The sequence below is a fragment of the Oncorhynchus mykiss genome, chromosome 21 (genome assembly GCF_013265735.2).
Source record: "Oncorhynchus mykiss isolate Arlee chromosome 21, USDA_OmykA_1.1, whole genome shotgun sequence".
Lineage (NCBI taxonomy): Eukaryota > Metazoa > Chordata > Actinopteri > Salmoniformes > Salmonidae > Oncorhynchus > Oncorhynchus mykiss.
In genome coordinates, this window is record NC_048585.1 from 44,654,691 (window position 1) to 44,671,689 (window position 16,999).

Here is a 16,999-nt window from a genome sequence, read left to right on the forward strand (position 1 = left end):
CTAAATTACTTCTATGCTCGCTTTAATACAAGTAACACTGAAACATGCATGAGAGCATCAGCTGTTGCGGATGACTGTGTGACCACGCTCTCCGCAGCTGATGTGAGTAAGACCTTTAAACAGGTCATCATTCACAAGGCCGCAGGGCCAGACGGATTACCAGGACACGTACTCCGAGCATGTGCTGACCAACTGGCAAGTGTCTTCACTGACATTTTCAACCTCTCCCTGTCTGAGTCTGTAATACCAACATGTTTCAAGCAGACTATCATAGTCCCTGTGCCCAAGAACACTAAGGTAACCTGCCTAAATGACTACCGACCCGTAGCACTCACGTCTGTAGCCGCGAAGTGCTTTGAAAGGCTGGTCATGGCTCACATCAACACCATTATCCAGAAGCCCTAGACCCACTCCAATTTGCATACCGCCCCAACAGATCCACAGATGATATAATCTCTATTGCACTCCAGACTGCACTTTCACACCTTGACAAAAGGAACACCTATGTTAGAATGCTGTTCATTGACTACAGCTCAGCGTTCAACACCATAGTGCCCTCATCAGCTAAGGACCCTGGGACTAAACACCTCCCTCTGCAACTGGATCCTGGACTTCCTGACGGGCCGCCCGCAGGTGGTAAGGGTAGGTAACAACACATCTGCCATGCTGATCCTCAACACGGGGGCCCCTCAGGGGAGCGTGCTCAGTCCCTTCCTGTGCTCCCTGTTCACTCATGACTGCATGGCCAGGTACGAATCCAACACCATCATTAGGTTTGCCGATGACACAACAGTGGTAGGCCTGATCACCGACAACGGCGAAACAGCCTATAGGGAGGAGGTCAGAGACCTGGCCGTGTGGTGCCATGACAACAACCTCTCCTTAAATGTGATCAAGACAAAGGAGATGATTGTGGACTACAGGAAAAGGAGGACCGAGCACGCCCCCATTCTCATTGACAGGGCTGTAGTGGAGCAGGTTGCTTCAAGTTCCTTGGTGTCCACATCACTATCAAACTAACATGGTCCAAACACACCAAGACAGTCATGAAGAAGGCACGACAAAACCTATTCCCTCTCAGGAGACTGAAAAGATTTGACATGAGTCCTCAGATCCTCAAAAGGTTCCACAGCTGCCCCATCGAGAGCATCCTGACTGGTTACATCACTGCCTGGTACAGCAACTGCTCGGCCTCCGACTGCAAGGCACTACAGAGGGTAGTGCGTACGACCCAGTACATCACTGGTGCCAATCTCCCTGCCATCCAGGACCTCTATACCAGGCGGTGTCAGAGGAAGGCCCTAAAAATTGTCAGACTCCAGCCACCCTAGTCATAGACTGTTCTCTCTGCTACCTACATTTACATATTACCTCATTTACCTCGGCTAACTGGTGCCCCCGCACATTGACTCTGTACCTGTACCCCCTGTAATAGCCTCGCTATTGCTATTTTACTGTTGCTCTTTAATTAATTTGTTACTTTTATTTCTTTATTTTAGGCATTTTTATTAAAACTGCATTGTTGGTTAAGGGCTTGTAAGTAAGCATTTCACTGTACCTGTTGTACACGTGTTGTATTCGGCGCATGTGACAAATACAATATGAATTGATTTGATTCACCCCTGTTTTCATCCAGAAGGTGAGGTCAGTACAGGTGCATCAAAGCTGGGACCGAGACTGAAAACATCTTCTATCTCAAGGCCATCAGACTGTTAAACAGCCATCACTAGCACACAGAGGCTGCTGCCTTTATACATAGACTTACAAATCACTGGCCACTTTAATAAATGGAATACTAGTCACTTTAATAATGTTAACATGTCTTGCATTATTCATATGTATATACTGTATTCTATACTATTCTACTGTATCTTAGTATATGCTGCTCTGACATTGCTCGTCCATATATTTACATATTCTTACTTCCATTATTTTACTTAGATTTGTGTGTATTGGGTATATGTCGTGAAATTGTTAGATATTACTTGTTAGATATCATTGCACTGCCAGAGCTAGAAACACCATCATTTTGCAACACCCGCAATAACATAAACACGTGTACGTGACCAATAAAAAAAATGATTTAATTGACCTCCGTCCCTCTGTTTGTCCCTCTGTCTGTCTCTGTGTCTATGCCCTGTCCATGAGTCTGTGTACATCTCCCTCTCCTCCTCTCTCTATGGCACCTTTCCATCTCACTCCTTCTTTCCCTTGGTTTCTTTCCCTCTTTCCCCCTATCACTCTATTCCCCCCATCCCCAATCTCCTCTGTTCTTGATTAACTTATGTAATGTGGAGTGAGAGTGAGAGGATGTGCTAATAACAAATCTGCCTCAAATCCCCCAACATGCAACAGGAGAGACTGAGTCAGCTAAAAAAAACACATGTGGATTTGTAACGCGGGTCTGTAAATTAAATGGGCTTTAGCGTGTTTTAAGAGGGCCCAGGCGGTGGTAGGTCTGAGGTTTGGGTAAGTGGTAAGAGAGGAGAGGTCTTTATGTTAATATTGTGTGTGTTTGAGCAGCCCCTGCTGGAGAGAAGTGGATTTGCATTAGTGCTTATAGTACAGTCGTGGCCAAAAGTTTTGAGAATGACACAAATAAGAATTTTCACAAAGTCTGCTGCATCAGTTTGTATGATGGCAATTTGCATATACTCCAGAATGTTATGAAGAGTGATCAGATGAATTGCAATTAATTGCAAAGTCCCTATTTGCCATGCCAAAACGACATTTCCACTGCATTTCAGCCCTGCCACAAAAGGACCAGCTGACATCATGTCAGTGATTCTCTCGTTAACACAGGTGTGAGTGTTGACGAGGACAAGGTTGGAGATCACTCTGTCATGCTGATTGAGTTCGAATAACAGACTGGAAGCTTCAAAAGGAGGGTGGTGCTTGGAATCATTGTTCTTCCTCTGTCAATCATGGTTACCTGCAAGGAAACATGTGCCGTCATCGTTGCTTTGCACAAAGAGGGCTTCACAGGCAAGGATATTGCTGCCAGTAAGATTTCACCTAAATGAACCATTTATCGGATCATCAAGAACGTCAAGGAGAGCGGTTAAATTGTTGTGAAGAAGGCTTCAGGGCACCCAAGAAAGTCCAGCAAGCGCCAGGACCGTCTCCTAAAGTTGATTAAGCTGCGGGATCGGGGCACCACCAGTACAGAGCTTTCTTAGGAATGGCAGCAGGTAGGTGTGAGTGAATCTGCACGCACAGTGAGGCGAAGAGTTTTGGAGGATGGCCTGGTGTCAAGAAGGGCAGCAAAGAAGCCACTTCTCTCCAGGAAAAACATCAGAGACAGACTGATATTCTGCAAAAAGTACAGGGATTGGACTGCTGAGGACTGGGGTAAAGTCATTTTCTCTGAGGAATCCCCTTTACGATTTTTTGGGGCATCCGGAAAAAAGCTGGTCCGGAAAAGACAAGGTGAGCGCTACCATCAGTCCTGTGTCATGCAAACAGTAAAGCATCCTGAGACCATTAATGTGTGGGGTTGCTTCTCAGCCAAGAGAGTGGGCTCACTCACAATTTTGCCTAAGAACACAGCCATGAATAAAGAATGGTACCAACACATCCTCTGAGAGCAACTTCTCCTAACCATCCAGGAACAGTTTGGTGACGAACAATGCCTTTTCCAGCATGATGGAGCACCTTGCCATAAGGCAAAAGTGATAACTAAGTGGTTCGGGGAACAAAACATCAATATTTTGGGTCCATAGCCAGGAAACTCCCCAGACCTTAATCCCATTGAGAACTTGTGATCAATCCTCAGGAGACAAACAAAAAACCTACAATTCTGACAAACTCCAAGCATTGATTATGCAAGAACGGGCTGCCATTAGTCAGGATGTGACCCAGAAGATAATTGACAGCATGCCAGGGCGGATTGCAGAGGTCTTGAAAAAGAAGGGTCAACACTGCAAATATTGACTCTTTGCATCAACTTCATGTAATTGTCAATAAAAGCCTTTGACACTTATGAAATGCTTGTAATTATACTTCACTATTCCATAGTAACATCTGACAAAAATATCTAAAGACACTGAGGCAGCAGACTCTTTGAAAATTAATATTTGTGTCATTCTCAAAAGTCCAGATTCATAAAAGGTCCAATGCCAACAAGCTCTCACAGTCTCACGTCAGCATCAAACGTAAAATTTCAAAGTCATTCCAAACGTCAAAGTTTTTGGTTACTTCTCTGTATCATTTCAAGGTTAAGTTTAGCCATTAAGCTCCGAATGGTTAAGGTTAGACATTAACTCCAAATGGTTAAGGTTAGGCATCAACTCCAAATGGTTAAGGTTAGGCATTAACGCCAAATGGTTAAGGTTAGGCATTAACTCCAAATGGTTAAGGTTAGGCATTAACTCCAAATGGTTAAGGTTAGGCATTAACTCTGAATGGTTAAGGTTAGGCATTAACTCTGAATGGTTAAGGTTAGGCTTTAACTCCGAATGGTTAAGGTTAGGCATTAACTCCGAATGGTTAAGGTTAGGCATTAACTCCAAATGGTTAAGGTTAGGCATTAACTCCGAATGGTTAAGGTTAGGCATTAACTCCGAATGGTTAAGGTTAGGCATTAACTCCGAATGGTTAAGGTTAGGCATTAACTCCGAATGGTTAAGGTTAGGCATTAACTCCAAATGGTTAAGGTTAGGCATTAACTCCGAATGGTTAAGGTTAGGCATTAACTCCGAATGGTTAAGGTTAGGCATTAACTCCAAATGGTTAAGGTTAGGCATTAACTCCGAATGGTTAAGGTTAGGCATTAACTCCGAATGGTTAAGGTTAGGCATTAACTCCAAATGTTTTTTAATTTTTTAAATTTTATTTCACCTTTATTTAACCAGGTAGGCTAGTTGAGAACAAGTTCTCATTTGCAACTGCGACCTGGCCAAGATAAAGCATATGTAACGGTTTTCTATATGAGAAGGAGAGTCGGACCAAAATGCAGCGTGTAGATTGCGATCCATGTTTATTCAACAAACGAAACACGAATCTAAATACAAACACTACAAAACAATAAACGTAACGAAAACCAAAACAGCCTATACTAGTGTAAACTAACACAGAATAAGGTCATCAAGACACTAAGGACAATCACCTACGACAAACTCAAAGAATATGGCTGCCTAAATATGGTTCCCAATCAGAGACAACAATAAACACCTGCCTCTGATTGAGAACCACTTCAGACAGCCATAGACTTAGCTAGAACACCCCACTAGCTACAATCCCCATACATTCACACCACATACAAAAACCCATGCCACACCCTGGCCTGACCAAATAAATAAAGATAAACACAAAATACTTCGACCAGGGCGTGACAGCATAGCAGTGTGAACAGACAACACAGAGTTACACATGGAGTAAAGAATTAACAAGTCAATAACACAGTAGAAAAAAAAGAGAGTCTATATACATTGTGTGGAAAAGGCATGAGGAGGTAGGCGGATAATTACAATTTTGCAGATTAACACTGGAGTGATAAATGATCAGATGGTCATGTACAGGTGACCTGCCTGGTAATGCAGACTATTTATTAATAAAAATAAAATACAAAATCTCAACATCAAATCATTTCTGGGTAACAATTAACCCGTAATAAAAAAATCCCCATCAAAATCTGTTTTAGCAAATTTGTTTGTATGGGCTGCGTCTCAATCCATCTCATGGCAGCCTTCTGCATCTGTGGTGGAAGATGGATGAGCTACAGCGATGTTTGTCAGACCACGAGAGAGCTCAAGAATCGGCCTCCTCACGAAAACGATCTGCCATCTTCTGTCTGTAGCGTCCGAAAATTTTGGGCTACACACTAATATGACCCGCTATGGAAAGGTGAGACTCTTTTGCTGTTTTGCTCTCGGATGCCCCACAATCCTCACAAGACTCGTCTGAAGGTAGCCCGGTATCAGTAAAAAAAAATGTATGGAAGTATATATGGAAGTAGTTTAGTGCCTAAGAAAATGAGTTAAATATGGGTCAAAACGAAATCTAAAAAATGTCCTGATCTTTCGTGTATGTCTCAGATATACAGTAAGACAGACACTTTAAAACAAACGTCCTTTGATTTTTTTTTTGACTATATGCTTTTCAATGTATGACTCTGCTATGCTTAGATTTAGATTTGATCATTAAGTACCTTACTGTGAATGTTTTAATTTAAAACAAAAATTCAAAATGGCTTCTTAGCAAAAAAAAGCTATTTCTTAAGCAATCATTTTTCTTGGACTATCTCGGAATGGTCTGAGTGAGGGGCCTAATTGGAGGACCCTAATGGGAGGGGGACATGTAATCTGAAACCTACTGTTATTGGCAGAGATGTGGGCAAACTCTCTTCGTTATTGGTCTATTAACTAAAACTGCCTGGTGATGTCGCCAAGTGATCTGAGATCAGTTTTGCCTTTTGCATCATAATGAATACGCTTAAATGAACAGGGCCGCCTGATACTAGGTCAGTCCTACTCGGAGAGGGTAAACTCTTCTCAGGTTATAGCATGTGTTTTCAACTCACTAGATTCAGCATATTAATACAAGAAAGAAGGACTACTAAACTAACATTCTGACCACTGTCATAATAAAAGGAGTTCACTGGTTGGTTAGAGAGTGACTAACAACTGACGTTTTACTCGGGACACCCCCTTCCAGCATCGGGGAACATCCCCCGCTTCCCCTGCATGCACGCACCCACCACATCTATTTCTATGGGCACAAGCACTGTTCAAGACACAAACTGTTCACACCCCTCTTGTTGGTGGAGAGAATTTTGCAGGTTTAAAGCATATTTCCTGCAATTCTACACATTTTGTCATGGGGTGCAAAGAACATTTTGTAGTTTTAAAGCAACTTTTCTTGCAATTCTATACATTTTGCCATGTCTAATGTGTTTTTATGATATTTGAGTGATAAATAAACTCACCTGGGCTAGTTGACCTGGACATAACCCGACAAGTTATAAATAGCTATCTAAGGTATGCAATGACTAACGTGACAAGAGGAACTGATGATGCACTACCCAACTTCGCACCTTCTGCATTCTACTATTACAACTTTCAAGAGAAAGTTTAAAGCCGGACTAAGCCCCCCCCCCCCCCCCCCCCCCCAGGAGACGCGCGCCACAGTTTGGGAACCACTGATCTAACTGACCTAAAGATAGAGACAGCACCCATTTATAAGCTAGTATGAAATCCATCTTAACCTGTAATAAACACCACAGCATCATGGATTTTTTTTTTTAAACAATAGAAACGGGGTAGACAGAGTGGAGGACCAAAACAAAGAGAAGGATTCGAGGGGGCTACCAATGAGAATAGCCTACAGCAGAGGAAAGAAAGAGAGAAAGAGAGGGATGAGAAGGATGTCTACGATAAATGGGTGTGCAGTTGTGTCCTGTGGTTGGTGTGTTGGGTGGCTCAGCCTCCTGTCCAAACGATCGTTCTGTTTAAATGGCTGTTATCCTATTAAGAAACACTGCTGATGTCCTGCAGAGTTGATCTAATCAGTTCAGGGGGAGTCATTGTCTGTGTGTGTGTGTGTGTGTGTGTGTGTGTGTGTGTGTGTGTGTGTGTGTGTATGTGCATCCATGCTTGCCTGTGTTAATATGTCTGTGTGTGATGGAGAGTTTGGGCCGGGCATGCGTCATGATACAAGTCTCCTTCCCTCCTAGTCCTAGGCTAAGGGATGCAGCTTTGGGTTCATTCATTTCAACACAATCATTCCTTTTTGGAGTGAAGGGTACTTTTTTAGGGTACTTTTTCTTCATTTCCTTAATTTTAGGCCTTAGAGTACCGAAGGGTGCCACTTTTTAACATTCTCTGTTTAAGTCTTCCCTTCCCTCCCTCCATTAATTAATTCCCCAATGGCAGCTCAGAGGGCAGCGTGGTTATTATTGTCCCCCACAATTAAATCGGGGAGGGGACTGTGGATCTGTCTCCATCTGTTAGTGCATACGTTAGCCACACACGATCTCAGACTGCACTGGCCCGATCTTCACGAAACTTGGTTGAATTATTTGTTTTGCTATAGAGATCCGGCATTTACAAAATTACACTCATTGGCCAGATGGTGGCGCTATAACAGGAGATTTAAAATGCAAACATTGAAAGGTCACGCCCCGCACCCAATTTGACCTAGTCAGGAAATTCGGTTCAAAGGTCACTCTCCTCACAAGGAAAGAAATTGCCCTGGGACGCATAAGGTCTGCCATGATGGATTTTCCGCCATTTTGAAATTTGTGAAAAACATGCTACTCTTCTGGCACCGAATGACCGATCTACACAAAACTTGATATGTGGCACCTATGGACAAAGGTCTCGCAACGCAATAAACCTTTACATGGGCGTGGACCAATAAACATTCACATGTGCGTGGTCTGGTACATAAAGTACACATGTTGCAAACACTGTTAAGACTCACCATATGTGAGAACATTCATATCGACCACACGGTGGTGCTATAACAGGCACATGTTTATATCTCTTGATCTGAGTGATGAAATTTGGCACACATGCTCAGGGATATGAGTCTAACTGACCCACGCATTATCTGACATCACTGGCCCAATTTTGATGAAACTTGGGTGAATGATGCGTCTTGCCAAAGAGATCTGACATTTTCAAAATTACACTGATTGGCCTAAGGGGGGCGCAGCATCATTCGTGGGGGACAACATGTTTACTGTTGCCATGTTTATTGATGAACCTGGTGGGGAGAGGGACTGACTGGCTGTGTTTAGGCGCCCCAATGGACTCCTGCTTATTTAATGAGGTGGCATGGGCCCTGCCATGTCTGGGGCCCTCAGATGCGAGGAATCGAGGATGCAAGGAATCGAGGACAGATTAATTGAGAAAGAGCTTATGTGTGGCCCCTGGGAGGACCCAATCTTTGTGAGACAAAGGTGAGATGGAGACATTTGGTAAAATTCCTCGCATCCTCTCTCCTCGCCTCCGCCTCAACTGTATTGGAGGAGAGGGTCTAAGGTCCTTCCCTTCTGACCTTCTCCTCCAATGAGATTTGAGGAGGTGAGGAGCTAGGATGTGATGAATCAAGGAAAGGTGCCACTACATTGTGTAAAGAAGGATTTTTAAGCCTTGAGACATTGGATTGTGTATGTGTGCTATTCAGAGGGGGAATAGGCAAGACAAAATATTTAGGTGCCTTTGAACGGGGTAAGTGCCAGGCACACTGGTTTAAGTGTGTCAAGAACTGCAACGCTGCTTGGTTTTGCATGCTCAACAGTTTCCTGTGTGTATCAAGAATGGTCCACCACCCAAAGGACATCCAGCAAACTTGACACAACAGTGGGAAGCATTGGAGTCAACATGGGCCAGCATCCTTGTGGAACCCTTTCGACACCTTGTAGAGTCCATGTCCCAACAAATTCAAGCTGTTCTGAGAGGGTGCAACTCAATAGTAGGAAGGTATTCTGAGAGTGTCTGAGGACCTGGAAGGTATTTCTGAGAGTGTCTGAGGACCTGCTATTTAAGGGTACTGTCCCTCGTGGCTTCACATTGTTAGCTCAGGGAGATATATCTATGAAGGTTTGTGTGTGTGGGCAACTATGCATGCGGTATTAACTTGGTAACTCGGTATTAACTCCCTCAATAGATCCACCACATATAATTGTTTTTACCCCTTTTTCTCCCTAATTTCGTGGTATACAATTGGTAGTTACAGTCTTGTCTCATTGCTGCAACTCCCGTATGGACCTCCGAAACACGACCCTGCAAGCCACACTGCTTCTTGACACAATGCCCACTTAACCCGGAAGCCAGCCGCACCAATGTGCCGGAGGAAACACCTTTACACCTGGCGACCGTGTCAGCACTGCGCCCAGCCCGCCACAGGAGTCCCTATTGCGCGATGGGACAAGGACATCCCTGCCGGCCAAACCCTCCACTAACCCGGACAATGCTGGGCCGGCTGCGACGGAGCCTGGACTCGAACCAGGATCTCTAGTGGCACAGCAAGCACTGCGATGCAGTTCCTTAGACCACTGCGCCACTCGGGAGGCAATCCACCACGTTTTGAGGATGATATCATGGGCTGGATCTTATAGTGCAAACAATTTCATGAACTAATGATAGATAATACTATTAACAGTAAGTTAATGAGTGAATCAGTTCATTGGATGGGATTTATCATTTTAGGTCATTCAGAGTTTATGTGACTGTTTGTCATATTATTCTTCATACAGGGCGCCTTTCCTTCGCTGGGAAATGTTTGGCAAAATTAGAGTATACCCACTTCTCCAGCCACTAAGAGAGAGAGAGCGAGAGAGCGAGCGAGAAGGGGGAGAAAGAGAGTGAGAAGGGGGAGAGAGAGAGAGAGAGAAGGGGGATATAGAGAGAGAGGGAGAAATGGAGAGAGAGGGAGAAAAGGGGGAAAGAGAGAGGGAAAGGGGGGAGACAGTGGGGGAGTGAGAGAGTGAAGATAATGAGGGAAAAAACTGAAAAAGAGGGAAGAAGTAGGTGAGGTAAAGAGCGGGAAAAGGATAAATAAAGAGAGGGATGAGAAAGAGAGGGAGAGTAAAGTCCTTATTCAGGGCGTTTCTGTTCACCAGTCACATCAAGGCTCCAAATCAATCCTGCAAATTGGTTTGCTCCTCAACAAGGTTACCAAATGACGGTGGGATGGAGGAAGAGAGATAGATAGAGGAGAGAGACAGAGAGAAAGGAGAGAGCGAGAGACAGACAGACAGACAGACAGAGAGAGGAGAGACAGAGATTGTGGTGGTGATATGGGTGACTATAGACGGGACAGTTTAACTGGGGAAGGAGTGAAGGACTTCTGTTGATTGCTGGTTGTTACTGGAAACAGAATGTCATCCGTATGTTAATTGTTTTTTTGTTCTTCCTTCTTTCAATTTTTTCCTTGTGTGTGTGTTTGAGAGCGAGCGTGTGTTTGTTATGACACAAGAGAGAGAGAGAAGACAGATAGCCTCCGTGTGTGGGCGCGCGTGTGTGTGTGTGTGTGTGTGTGTGGTTATGTGTTCATTTTCCTCACAGCAGACACAGATGCTCTCCTAACCCTGTCACAATGAAATGTGGGCTCCATTTCCCGCCATTCCCCAGCTGAGCCTTTGGAATTGGAAAATAAATATATAAATAATGGAATGAATAAAAAATGGTCAGCACTTCCAATCTGTTATTCTTCTCCGCTGACCCGGAGTGTGTGTGTTTGTGTATATGTACACGCATTGAAAAAAGGTGCTATCTAGAACCCTTTTGAGTTCAATGCAGAACCCTTTACACAGAGGGTTCTACATGGAACCCAAAAAGGATTCTCTCTAAAACCAAAAAGGGTTCTCCTATGGGGACAGCCAAAAAACCTTTTTGAGTTTTTTCTAAGAGTGTGTGTGTGTGTGTGTGTGTGTATGCACACATGCGCTTGTATTCGCTATGTGTTCACCTATGCTTTATCTGTGTGTGTCTGTCTTCTAATCCACAGGAACACTTCACCCCAGAGTGCAAGTTCAAAGAGAGTGTGTTTGAGAACTACTATGTGACGTACTCGTCCATCCTGTACCGGCAGACCCAGTCGGGCAGGGCCTGGTACATCGGCATCAACCGGGACGGGCAGGTCATGAAGGGCAACAGGGTCAAGAAGACCAAGGGGGCCGCCCACTTCCTGCCCAAACTCATCGAAGGTGCAGTACAGTACAGTAGGAAGTTAAAGAAAGTTAATCTCTTTTTAAAGAGATTTGTTCTATTCAATATTATTCTGTCTCCCTCTTTCCTTTTCTCACATCCCTTCCCTCCCCCCTACAGTGGCTATGTACAGGGAGCCGTCGCTACATGAAGTGGTGGTGGTCGCCGAGCTGAGTTCGCCCAGGAAAATGGCCAAGGCCTCCGATTCACCTGTGCTGCAGAACGGCAAAAAAGACCCGCCCTCAAAAACCAAAACCTCCTAGCGCACAGAGAACACAGGGGCGGTCATACGGGCACTGGGCACTGGCATGGGCACCTAAAGGAACTACAGGGATGATATATAGAAGCAATGGAGCTTACTTGATGGTAGCATTAGAAGAACTCTATCTCCCATAATGCAATAGTGAAGGGTTGGGGAAATAAATGCCAATGGAACCCTTCTTTAAAGACATGGTGTGTCCCCCACCCACTGCAGCCCCCTCCCCTTCTCTTACCCAACACCGCCCCTGTATGAGTCTGAGATTTCAGAGCAATAAAACTTGAGGAATGAGGCTGGGTGCGTCGTAGCATGCACTGGTCACGTCACAACTATATACACATCCACTACGGGAAATTCCCGGAAAGAAGACCGACACCTGTCATCAGCATCGTCTGTTTTTAATCTACGTCACTTCACAACGAACAATGTCTTCCTGTTTTTATTACACAGGGTCGTCACGGTTAAATGTTTCCCCCCTGTCCCACTGAGCAGCAGGGGGGGCCTATTGTTCTACATTCCCAAAGCTTCCATCCATACTAATGTAAGGTTGATCCAGGATGCGTCTGCACCCTATTTTCAATATAGTGCACTACTTTGTGTGGGTTGTGGTCAAAAGTCGTGCACTACAAAGGGAATAGGGTGCCATTTTGGATGCAAGCCCAAAACATCCTTTTGTTCTTAGTTATCGGTTAGCAGGTCTTCTCTGTCCGTCAGCACCTTTGTGACCATAGCTATGTATCTCCTCCATACTTTTTTCATTTTTTTTTCTTTCCCTCGTTAACCTCAGTTTTCCACTCGGCAGCACAAGAAAAAAAACTCCTTGTTCCTCTCTAGGGCTGTTTAACAGCAGCTTCCACTGATCAAAATCTCCCCAACTCTTGAAAGAGAGAGAGAAACCTCCCTGCTGCACTGAACTACACACACACGATTGTGTTCACACACACACACACACACACACACACACACACACACACACACACACACACACACACACACACACACACACACACACACACACACACACACACACACCGGCTGGGCAGCAGAGGGAGAGGGTGATTGTGTGCGGGTCAGAGGTTGAAGAATGATGACGATATAATCAGTGAGATGGTGTAGATGTTCTGGGAGTCTGTTTGTCCATGTAGGTTATTATTAAACTGACTGCTTTACCCTCTCTGTGCCCAGCCATGCGTTACACCATCCTATAACCAAACTAGATAATTTCTCTAGCTCATGCCCCTAACATGCTGACCACACCGCCCGCGTCGCGTGCGCGAGCATTGCAAAACAAATGTACACATATATGTTATTCAATCATTGCACCCACACTGCTAGCCAGGCGCTAGAATAGAACTTGGTTCTATTTGTGACGCTTGATGCGCTACAAGTCTCGCCTCTCCTATCTCCTATTGGTTTTTAGGAGTATATTCCCACGTGGGCGATTGAAAAATGAACTGAGAGCCACACTCACACCTGTTGGACCCTGTGCATTTCAGGTAAAATAACAACCCAATGTTTATATCCCAGGACAAATGAACTAGCAACAGCAAGCTAGCTAGCTAAATTGCCATAAATGTTTAATGCTTTTCGACCTTTCCCCAAATTAATATAGTTGGTTCAGAGTTCGTTTTGATATTTTAACCTGGGTGTCCTGATCGCGTCTGGTGTGGGTGGACAAGATCAACATGCGCGCGAACGGTCTGGTCAGCATGTAAGCCAGGGAGATACAGCACACATGCCCACTGTGGGGTTTATTGTCTGGTTGGGTATGTGATATTGCAGGACAGTTGTGGTTCTTTTCAGAGGGCTACAACCTCCTAGCCTGGGTGCCAGTCAGTTTCCACTGTCAAAATCCTTATGGGATTGTCATAGCAAACAGACTGGCACCCGGGCTAACGACCTCCTAATTCCACGTTGATTTCTTCTTGTTCATCTCTACTTTATATGTAATAAGCAACTAGTATGCACTGAACCTCTCCAACACTGGGTCAAGTGTGTTAGTTATTATGCAAAGGAAACAAGCCTTCTTTAAAAACGCACATCTCGCCATCATGTCTCATAGGGGGCGTCCAAAATGGCACCCTATCCCTATATAGTGCACTACTTTTGACCAGGGCCCTGGTCAAAAGTAGCTCTCTACAGGGGAGAGGAACCATAGACTATTATCAACCTGTAACTTGTGCTGTCAATGTCACACCCCATGCTGCACAACAACGATGTTGCTAATGGTAAAGGATGCTAAAGGCACAGACATAATACAAAGAGGGCGATGGCTTAGTAATAAGGATGAGAACGCATAGCTAGAAGAAGCTACATGTGCTTCCTACTCCGTTTAAAAAAAGAAGATTAGCCATGAACAATCTTTCTGCCAGTCACTGACGTAAGTCTATAATTCCATGATGAGTGTTTTTTTTTTGTTCATCTTGACGTGTTTACTGGAGGGATTTGAGCTCTGTATGCATCCCATCCCCAATGGCACCCTAGTGCCCTATGGGGACTGGTCAAAAGTAGTGCACTATGTAAGGAACAGGGTGCCATTTGGGAAGTATCCAGAGCTAGGGCAGAGTGGTAGATAGGGAGGTCCTTATTTTAGACTGAGCATGCTTGTTTGGTCGAGCAAAAGGAGAGAAAGGAAGTAACGAAGGTTCAGAGAGAATTATGGGAATTATGATGGCTTCTTCCCGTGGCAGACCAGGTAATCCCAAATAAGGTGTTGACAACAGGCATCTCTCACACACACACACGCACACACACACACACACGTACACACACACAAACAACTTGCTGTGAAGATTTGTAAGCTGTATACACTGCAGTGTTGCAACCCTACTGGACCAATGTTGTACAGTCCACCTTCATAAGCAGCAGAATATAGAGGCCTACAGGGTGTCTTTCTGTCTACGACTGTGGCTAAAACTTCCTTAACCCCCCCCCCCCCTTCCCCGGGTGCTGAGACAACAGGCTCACGTTAACATAGACACATACAAAACACACATTAACACACCACGCCTGATCCACTGATTCCGCAAGCTAATTTCCAAGCACGTCCTTCTGAAGAAAGGTTTTGAAAACATGAGTCTCTGGGAAGATTCCCAACTAAAGGGTGTGAGACTGTCAGGTGAGGGGGAGGAGGAGACAGGGGGGAGGGAAAGGAGAGGAGAGAAAAGGAGGAGATGGGGGTAGAGGGAAGGAGAGGGGGAGGGGATGAGGGAAGAGGTGAGCAGAGCAGCGAGAATAAGAGGATACATTAAGCGAGGGCTTCTACTGGTTTATCAAACCAGTCAATGTTGAATAAGGTCAGTGAATCCATAAATGGGATTTTTGGGAAATAGCTATGAATCCTGTGATTTTACTGTTTTCTTTAAGGGCCGGGAAAATCTGTTGCAACATATTATTATTATTATTATTATTATTATTATTATTATACGCCTCTCCAATGTCTTTCCTTGGCATAACTTTTCCATCACAACTCTCCAAACGCACCTTGATAAGCGTTAGTTACTATTAGCTATGAGATTAGAGTGTACTGTAAGTAAGTTAAGGGCTAACGCTGAGTAAGTTACCTGAGTAGCAGCAGATGGCGTACAAAGACAACGCAGTCGTGATAGTACAACACTGATACCCACTAGTCCCTTGGCCATGCGATAGAGTACTGTCCTCTTCAGCTGGTTGAGATCACGCTTACATTAGAGGTAATGAATGTGAGTGCGTTTACGTGTGTGTATGTCATTGCTATTACACATCACATCTGATCGGAGTGTGTTCATAAGGGTATGTTTGTGTCACTGTAGGGATAGGTGCAACTTTACACCACATTCAATTTGTTCTAACATCTAAAAAAAAAATGTTGTGTGTGTGTGTGTGTGTATATACACATGCATGTACAGTATATCTATGAACGCACAAGGTGTGAGCACCTGTACGTACATGTACATAGCCACAGGGTGCTTTTATGCTAGCGTATGTAGGTAGGTTATGGAGTGTATGGTGGCAGTTTATAACATATCGATGCAGGGGTATAATGGATTGTGTATGCCTCTAATCTGACGTAGCTGACGAGTCAGATTCCTCCTCTTCTCGTGTTAATCTGACATCAAAACCAGCAGGGTAGACGCTTCTGTCTTAAAATGTACACACATGCCCACGCACACACGGAACAAAACAAATCAAGTCCGACTGTATTCAAAGTTGACTTATTTACATCTGCGTCTAAGTTGCAATAATGAAGATGGGATAGCATCCAATAGCATATTGTAAATGGTACTGTACAGTAGAGGAGGATTACGTTGTTATTCAGATGGACTGCTGTTTTATATAGTCCAGTAGATGTTGGGTTTGCAGTGTTTGACCTTCTTTCATTAGATGCAGAGAGGGGAGACTATAAATATGTGTATAGAGTGGCAAGTGTGTGTGTGTGTGTGTGTGTTTGTGAGTTCATGGATTTCTGTGTGCGCATTCATAAGTGTGTGTGTGTGTGTGCACGTGCGCGTTTGTGAGTTAATGGATTTCTGTGTGCGCATTCATAAGTGAGTGTGTGCGCGCGCGTGTTTGTGAGTTCATGGATTTCTGTGTGCGCATTCATAAGTGTGTGTGTGCGCGCGCGCGCGTGTTTGTGAGTTCATGGATTTCTGTGTGCGCATTCATAAGTGTGTGTGTACGCGCGCGTGTTTGTGAGTTCATGGATTTCTGTGTGCGCATTCATAAGTGTGTGTGTACGCGCGCGTGTTTGTGAGTTCATGGATTTCTGTGTGCGCATTCATAAGTGTGTGGTGTGCTGTGTTTTTAGCCGTGTTCAACGTGTTCCTTGAACCGTTAAAGTGTCGAATACATCGAAGAACAGACGCCCTCCTCATCATCTCTTCATATCCTACGTCTTCCTTCGGCCAATCAGATAACACCTCAAGTCATTCAGCTTGAATTACTGTGTCTAAAGACGGCCATTCATCTCGTTTTTTAATTGTTTAATTGTCCCATCCACCCCCCCCCCCCCCCCCCTCTCCCCCCTCCCCCTTCGGAGGACAAAGTAACTTTGTTACAAATACATTTTTACATACCTGTTTTTTTTTTTTTTTAATTACATATTCTA

At 44.4% G+C, this 16,999-nt stretch overlaps 1 protein-coding gene across 1 annotated transcript in view; it reads left to right on the plus strand.

Moving 5' to 3' along the window:
- The window catches only part of LOC110500854 (fibroblast growth factor 14), a 66,699-nt gene extending 53,828 nt beyond the window's left edge, over positions 1-12,871 (plus strand). Inside the window, exons 4-5 of the mRNA XM_036956514.1 lie at positions 11,455-11,653; positions 11,775-12,871. Coding sequence (XP_036812409.1) covers positions 11,455-11,653; positions 11,775-11,917 — 342 coding nt within the window. The 3' untranslated portion in view covers positions 11,918-12,871. The remainder of the gene's footprint in view (positions 1-11,454; positions 11,654-11,774) is intronic.
- The last annotated feature ends 4,128 nt before the right edge of the window (positions 12,872-16,999 follow it).